Genomic DNA, 9095 nt, shown 5'->3' with positions numbered 1-9095 from the left:
TGGGAAAACGGGTTTATTTTTATTTTATCCGATAAATAAAATTTTTGATGAGGAAAATGGGTACTGTGCTCTTATAATGGAGAAAAGTCATAAAAAGCTAGTGTTTTAACCTAAAATCGGTTTATTTTATTTTATTTTATCCATTAATTTTTTTAGGGAAAAATGAGTACTCTGTTCTTATAATGGAGGAAAGGCATAAAGAGCTAGTGTTTTATTGCATACAAGGTTTATTTTTTTTCATCCAATAAATAAATTTTTTAAGGGAAAACGGGTGTTAAAGAGGTGGTATTGGATGAAAAAATGATACTTTAGAATACCAATGGATAACAGTTAAAACACAATCACAGATTTGGTATTTTAAATAATGAAGAATCGGTTCCGTTTGCATTCCATATTTTTCGGGGTATTGTCAAAAACAGCATTGTAGTCCTTCGAACGTGAAATACAAGTACTGTACATATCTGCTATTCCTTTCCCTTTTAGACCAATCCTTTTGACTTATGTGCTTTCTGATAAAAAATTTCAATTATTTTTTTTAATTTGCAAAAAGTAAATTAATTCTGTATAAATCGAAAAGATTACTATTTCAATTATTGGCACTTTGCTCATGCTTTGGAGGACTGGTAAGAAAGCCGTGAAGAGTTGGAATTTTTATTAATGAAACCTTTTTTCCATAAATGGCCTGATTTTTATGACTTTCCTTTATTATATGTCAAAGTACCAGTTTTTAACCAGCATTTTACATCTATTTATTTGGTACTTTAAACAATGCTATTCAGCTGTATCTTTCCCTTTCAGACCAACTATTTTGACTTGTGGATTTTGGTGCTCTGCGCAAAAAAAAATTTCGCTTACTTTTTTTTTAAACTGCAACAGAAAAAATTTAATTATGTATAAATTTTAAAAATACTAATTTTTTCACATACAATCAAGTATTTATACAAGTATATTAACATTACTTACTAAGTAAGGTACTCAGTTTTAATCATTAATAAAACATTTTAGTGTTATTTTAAATAACAATAAAATATGGGCTTGGCATAAGTTTTTAAGCATAATAGAGAATTTTTGCCATAAATTAGCATGTTTTTGTCATTAATCAAATTTACTATGTTATAACTAAAAATGATTATTTATGTATAAAAACATACTATTACTTCAAATAAACTTACTCTCTCAAAAGTATATTGAGGATAAAAATTGTAATTTATCTCTTTAAAAAGTATGTTTCGTAATACTTTCAATTCACGTTTTGGGCTACAAAAATTACTAGTTTATTACGTTAACTTACAATTTTAGATGACAAACTTACTTCCTTATTTTTACGCATAATCCTATTCAAGTGGATAAGTCCAACAGGTAATCAAATGGTTGCTAAATTTATTATAACCTATTCTAATAAGTTTTTTTACCATAACGATAGTCATGGGACCATTTTCCCGGATGCTTAAGCTGAACACTTGGTCACTAAATTTATATATGTATATAAATATAATGAAGGCTTGAATCCTTTCGTTTACCTCCACTTTTCCTTCTTCCAAATTATTATCCCCCACGCGTGTGCGATAATCATTTATTATTTTTTAAAATTTCGGTACCTTCTTTATGCACATTTTTTGTCCAAGGCATTTGCAATATTTTTCCAGTCGTAATGGGTACATTTACAAATACATAAATGCCTCTGGTTTTAACATGCAAAAACACTTCCTGCCCCAACTCGTACGGAAGTCAGTGTGCTTTTTGGTTGCATCCGCAGACGGTTCTTGTATATATCCTCTCCACGCGCTGTACAACAATTTAACGTCTCCGTCTTCCTACCATAGACAGGTTCCCACCATAAAGGTATCCCACAGGTAACCCAAGCAACCCCGGCTTAGTCAATTTGTACCAAAATATGATAACAACTGATACTAAAGGACCTAAGATCAGCCAACCAATCAATTTGACAAAGACTTCATGCACAATTTCTTTGACAAGTGTGCAATAATCTGAGTCAGAACTCAGAAGTGAACTCTCACACAATCTAAAGGATTACTAATATTCACATTCCAATGATTACAACTAAAATCCAAATCGATCAACTTGCTTACATAAAACTTCACCAAAGGAAAATAAAAAAAAATGTTTAGTCTAAATTAACTTTAGCCAAAACCAGATAATAGTTAAAAAGCTTTAGAAAAGACATGATTTTTATAATTTATTTTGTATTTTTTTAAAATAAAAATGATTAAGAATTATAATTTGTACATGCATTATTGAACACTTTTATATGCGAACTATAAATTTGGCATGTCTATCAATCAATTTCATTTGGTCAAAAGTGATTATCTTACACTTATTTTACATTTTTTAGAGTTTGTAAAATTTTTTGATGATTGTTGTATAATTTTTCTATATTCTTTACCCAATTTCACGAATTTTTTCCTTCATGTCAAAAAAATTTTATTAGATTTTATAAAATACTAAAGATAAATTTCATCAAAATTCAACATAGTGAGGACTACATTTGTTTGTGCGGAAATATTGAGAAGCAATTTAGTGCATATTGTTGGATTTTGAGGACTAAAAGTGCATTTTTTTCATATCAAAGAGAGCTACTACCTCCTTTTACATATACATTTCTTAATTCATTTCATTATCGTAATATTAGTGCATATTCAATATTCAATATCCTTGGGATTCTTGTATTGGTGTAAATACTTGTTTAACTTTTATACTTGTAATTTTTATGCTTCTACTATTTTTTGTACTATGAAAAATAAATTTACGGTCTTGACCAACATAGTAAATTCTATAATTTGTACATCCCGTCAATTGATTTTGATTCAATTGATTGGATCTACATTTTTAATCGTAACTTACTATTTCTTAGGTGTCCTTTTCTTGAAGACTATATATATTAAGAGGTTCCTTAAGTGAATTATTCAGTATCATTAACTTAATGTTTTTTTATAACTATATTTCATATCAAAAATAAATAATTATACTATATTGTAACATCAATTGGATTACTTGCTCTTAACTAATTAATTCTGTTTAATTAACCATAGTTTAAATAAGGTTGCGCATAGTTTAGCAAGTTTTGCTAGAACATCCAACCTATTTGAATCTCTTTGAAACTCCCCCTAGCTTTTGTCAAATAGTTGGTGCTGGACGATTTCCAGCAATCTGGTTGATTAATAAACCTTTAATTTTCAAAAAAATTAATCATCTTGGTTGCAAAACTTTGGTGCAAAAAATCTTATAGACGATCACTCTAAAGATACAACAACTATCTTGATCGTGCGCACTCATGAATAAAGGCTTAGGCATACTTCAAAATTACTTGATGCAAAAGAAGAAGAAAAGGAAGAAAAGGCAAAGATCAACTTGAAAATCATAAGTGTCTTGAACCTTGTAACTTCTCTTCGTAGGCAAATAACAACTCAAAGTGGAGCAACTTTAGGACGAAAATTAAGTTTGAAAAAAGAATACTTATACTCAAACTGAATATATCACAGCTCACAAGCATGATTGCTCCAAAAAAAAAAAGAAAAATAAATCAATGACACGCAGGCATGCTTATCAGGTCTAATCGACCATCTATTGTTGTCCAACCGGTCACTCTTCCCAATTGAAAAGTGTGTGTCCTTTACGCAATCAATGTTGGGCAAGAAGTCTCTTTCTTTTTGATAAAAAGAAAAATTTTTATTAACTAAATTGTTAGAATTCGTCCAATACGATTTATTTAACAAATTTGGGTAGAAAATTCCATAGGGATTCCATAAGATTAAAATTTTTTGCATAAAAAGCTAATTCATGTGCTATTTTATTCACAAGATGTCTTAAGATCGGAGCAAAAATATTTAGAAAGAAATCAAAACTTCACCGGAGAAATGCAATTTTGGTCTTCAAAGTGTGGCTTATGTGTGAAATTAGTCCCTAATATTTCGATCAAAACAAATTTAGTCTCCAAAACTTCTAATTTTAAGCATATTTAGGGCAATTGACTAGAAATCAACAATGATTAAAATTTGCTCCAATAGAAAAAAAGGGAAAAAAAAACACGCATGCATCCTATCTGGTCTAATCGGGCACCTATTGTTCCAGCCCCAATTATAAGGTGTGTATCCTTTACACAAGCATTGTCGCGCTAGATTCCTTAATATCGGAGCAAAACATTAAGAGAGAACAAAACTTTGAAGGAAGAAACGTAGTTTGTCTCCAATATTTGGCCTACGTGCCAAAATGATCCCTAATATTTTGATTAAAATAAATTTGGTCTCTAAAATTTCGAATTTTAGACACATTTAGAACAATTGACTGGAAATCAATAATAACTAATAGTCAAAATCAAATTGCCATTAATTAACAACTTTGATTTTACACTCAGTATAAGAAAAAAAATAAAAGTCAATTTTAAGTTTATATAAACATAACAATACACACTTGATATACAAAACAAAAATTAGTATAAAAAAAGAAAAAGAATTATAGTTTAATATGCAATTTTATTAATTATTGCTACACAAGTTCTTGCATGACTAGTACACAAAAGCTACAAATGGTTTTATTTAATAATTGTGCTTATCAAAACCAGTGAACCTAAGTATCAAATGAAGTGTTTTTCATAATTTTTGGAAAAATTTCTTTATTTTTTTTTGTTTTTCCTCCCTATTAAATCCAAGTTCAATAGTGTAGCTTTAAGATATTTATGTTACTATTTATTTACCTTGGTAATGTTGGTGAACGATTCAAATAATTCTATGAAATGCCAAATTCATCGGAAACTCAATTTATAACCTATTGAAATTAGAAAAGGAAAAACGAACAATATAACTTACATATAATACATGATCTTTATATTTTAAGGGATATTTAGTTGAGTGTTTAATTGTTACTACATATGAAAAATAGTAGAATTCACTATTAATTAATTCATCATAGTGCAAAATAATACATTCATTCATTACACCAAATCTAAGATTAGCTATGTGAAAGACAAGAAATCTACGAGAAATTAATGGGATGAATAAATGACATAAAATTTTAAAAAAAAAAGAAAATAAAGAAGTTTACTTTAACTTCTCCCATTTTTCAACACAATTCCAATCCAATTTGTACGTCTTTTCATTCTAAAACCATCAATATCACTATCAAAAACCTAAGGGAATATAATGATTCAAATTTAAAACATCAGGAATAAAAGTGTAAAATCAAAGCTATTAATAATTTGACATTGAATGTTAGTCATCATTGATTTTATGTCAATTGTCCTAAATGTGCATAATATTTGAAATTTTTGGAACCAAATTTGTTTTAGTTGAAACATTAGAAATCAGTTTAACATACGTGCCGAATATTAGGACTAAACCTGCGTTAATTCCAAAATTCAAATACAACATTAAAAATAGAATTTTTATGAGATACTCCGGCACAAAATATTTCTCAAGAACTAAGAATGATGGCACCAGGCATCTGATGGACCGCTTCTCCCCTTTCGCTATCAATATAGCTTACCATGTAAGACTGTCGCTATAAATTTGTCAAGGCTGCAATAGTAGTAAACTTATGAAATTGCAGAAACAAACAAAAACTTAAGTATTATTAAAGGCCATTGCATCATGGCCCACAAATAAAATATATAGAAGCAAAGGGATAATTTGGGAAACCTCCCTTGAGGTTTTTGATAATTTTGTCTAGTTCCTTGAGATTTCAAAAATTACACATATCTCCCTTCATGTTACCATTTTGGTAACGAAAACTATCCGGTGATCAAATTTTTGAATGAATAACCCAAAATATTCTCATAAAATTATGAAATACATTTTAATTTTTCATAAAATTCTTAAAAAATTTTGAAACATATACAACATTGCAAACTCACATCCAACCCTTACCTCTACTTTTCTAAACCTGCCATATTCCCACATCCCAAATCAATACCACTATCTCCATGACCACTACCACCACCATTACTACTACCACCACCATTACTCTCTAAATTCTAAAATCTCAATATAAATGAAAGAAAAAAAAATCAGTAGTATTAAATTCAAAAAAATTCACCAACTGCATTAATATAACACTTTTATCCTTCAAATGTTGGAGTACTAACACCAATCCCATCCTTCTTAAACCTTAAACCCATGTGTTCTTTTACTCATCTCTAAATCCTCCAAGTAAACTAAAATTAATTTGTAATATGTTTAAAATTATGTTTATGGTATAATTGGTTAATTTGTGAGTGAACCTTATTTTTGTTTGCGTTTAATGCCCAATTGTGTGAAATTCATACACATGCAAAAGATTAGGAACAGAATATTTATTTGCATGAAAAAATATTGATATGTTAAGGTTACTATGGCCATTTTAGTGAGGTAAGTGTAATATTGAAAATCTCGAGGGTAATAGGTAAAATTATCAAAAATCTCAAGGGAGGTTTCTGAAATTATCCCTAGAGTAAACCGAGCAAAATATCATCAAACTATTACCTTTTATCGCTTTTCATCACTGAAAATTTTTTTCTTAACTAAAAATGTCACTCAAGTTTTTTTCAGACAAAAATGTTAGTCAACTCTTTAAACGTAACTTATTAGTCATTTTGTTAAATTTGGGCAATAAGGCCACGGGAAAGTCACATACATGGCTTGTACGAGTGATCATTGAAGGATGAAATCATAAAAATGTCCAAATTTTCTTTTAGGCTAATTTTGAAAGAAAGAGCGATGTTCTTGGGGTAAAACTTAGTTATATTAAAGGATCAAAGACTTTAACTAAATTACACCAGTCCCTAACTCATATCTAATTTTCGAAACAAAGGTCTTCACTCCCAAAATTGGGCCTCTTTGCACTAAAACTAATGATGCCGAAGTCTTCAGTTGAAGAGACGAAAATATCATCCTGATCGACTTGAAAGAAGTCCATGCGGAGGGCTGAGCGCGATCCAGCTGCTTTTATGTTCTGTATGGACATCATCTAAGTCACCATGAGAAATCGATACTGGAAATTGTTTGTGCTTTCAAGATTTTTGTTGTTTCGCAGGGAGAAAACTAGTAATTGGAAAAAATTAATACCATGCCTAAAGAAGGAAGACAACAAAGTCGACCAATTTTGTGTGCAATTTATTTTTAAGACTAAGGCCCTATTTGATAATCCAGTTCAACACTTAAATTTAATGGATTCAAATCTTAACATATTCAAACCGTTTAATAATAAAAAATTGAACAGAATATGATGTGCATTCAAATATATTAATTAATACTTAACAATTTAATAATTTAATAAATTCAAATTTAGATTTTAAATTTTAATTTTATCAAACACACCTGCCTACTTTGTACCTAAATCCCGTTGCACATGTCACGCGTGTGATTTTCAGTAGAATTTAATGCCTATATGTAATCTTTTTTTTTTTTTTTGTCGACACAAGGGTGTCCGGATCAATCCTTACAGAATCCGACTAATTCCCCGTGACCTATATGTAATCGAATGACCAAAAAGTTGCGCTTTTAATAGTCAGGTAACATTTTTGCACCATTTGCTCAAATATACATGAAGTTAACAGATGGATAAGACTTTATTCCACTTACTATGCAACTTTTTTTAGAAATCAACATCAAACAACTCAAAGTATGGCCCAATTGAAACACATCAGGAACCATGATTTCATGGCCATGAGTTTGGTAGGCAAGCCTAGCTTGGTCAATTTGTACCAAAATATGAAAAGACCTAACATTAGTCCACCAATCAATTTAATAAAGACTTGTCCCATTAATTTTAAACAAAGGCCATGCACAATTTTTCTTTGACAAGTAGTATACAATATAATTTTAAGGAAAAGTAAACTCTCTCAAAGCCTAAAATATTCTTTACATTCTAATACTAATAATTACAACCGGTACAATCCAAATCAATCTCCCACTAGCCCCACCTCTTAGTAAACAAAACTTTACCAAAAGGAAATAGTAAACAGCAAAAGATTTGGTCCAAATCAAACTTAGCCCAAACCAAATACTAATAGCTAAAAAGCTTAAAGGACAAGAGTCAAAAAAGTAACTACAATTATTACACCTTTACGTAACCACTCACTCAGAACTCGGTTGAGTTAAGGCCACTTGAATACCTAGCAGGAACTCGGTGCCGAGTTCGACTCAGTCCACCCTCCATCACCGCTTCCCAATCAATCTCTCCGCTCTCCTCCTCCCCATCTCTACCTCTCAACACCGCCAATATCCTGTTCGCCTTTTCCCTGGCCCGGTCGCTTCCATGCTCCACCACCGCCTGCAACACCTCGGACGCCCTCGCCTCCCTGGCCAGCCCTCTGAACCTCAGACTCCCATGACTCAGTGAGTACAAAGCTGCCACACAATTCTCACGTGTTGACTCGGACGAGTCAGACTCACTTCCATCCCGCAAAATTGCCACCAGGCTGACCACCGCGCCGCCATCCAACAACGCCGACCGCCCCTCCGGTGACACCGCCAAATTGCAAACCACCAACACCACTCTCCCCACCAAAACCCCACTCCTCAACATCCCCAACAAAATCCCAACGGCTCCAAGCTTAATCAACTTTACCCTATTGCTACTAACAATGCTCAGATGATACAACGCCAAGGCCGAGTCACGCCGAGTCAACTCGGTCCCGGACCTCAAAGCATGCAACAATGGCTCCAGAGCTCCCAAAACCCCAATCGCCATCTTATTCTCGTCCTGCAGAGCTAAACTGAAAATCCCACCTGCGGCATGCGCCTGAGACTCCTCAAATCCACCCTTTAACAAATCAACCAGAATCGGAACCATCCCAGATCGAACAATCTTCACTTTATTCACATTAGCAAGCGAAAGATTCACAATCGAAGCAACTGCATTCGTCTGCACAATTGGATATCTCGAAACCAGCAGAGGCTTTATCGCCTGTAAAAGCTTCGGGGTACAGAGTCTTACCCTAGCATCTTCATCGTTTGCTTTAGTGGTTTTTCGTAAAAGAATCACTGCTTCCTCCTGTTCCATCACATCCAAACTCTTGAACTTCGTAACAAACATTTCATCCATACCAATACCAGTACCAATTCCATCCGGTGTACCCAGAGCTTCATCGTATACTGTTTCTG

General features: G+C 32.1%; 1 protein-coding gene across 1 annotated transcript; it reads right to left on the bottom strand.

The window, feature by feature from the left end:
* Positions 1-6796: 6796 nt before the first annotated feature.
* LOC113783357 (U-box domain-containing protein 38-like) lies at positions 6797-9089 on the bottom strand. The gene is made up of 2 exons (XM_027329470.1): positions 8063-9089; positions 6797-6942 (listed from the first exon to the last, which is right to left on the bottom strand). Exon 1 carries the CDS (start codon positions 9034-9036, stop codon positions 8071-8073), a length of 966 nt encoding a protein of 321 aa, XP_027185271.1. The 5' UTR covers positions 9037-9089; the 3' UTR covers positions 6797-6942; positions 8063-8070.
* Between the last annotated feature and the right edge of the window lie 6 nt (positions 9090-9095).

This window comes from Coffea eugenioides, chromosome 9 (assembly GCF_003713205.1).
Source record: "Coffea eugenioides isolate CCC68of chromosome 9, Ceug_1.0, whole genome shotgun sequence".
Lineage (NCBI taxonomy): Eukaryota > Viridiplantae > Streptophyta > Magnoliopsida > Gentianales > Rubiaceae > Coffea > Coffea eugenioides.
This window is presented reverse-complemented; position numbering and strand designations above follow the sequence as displayed.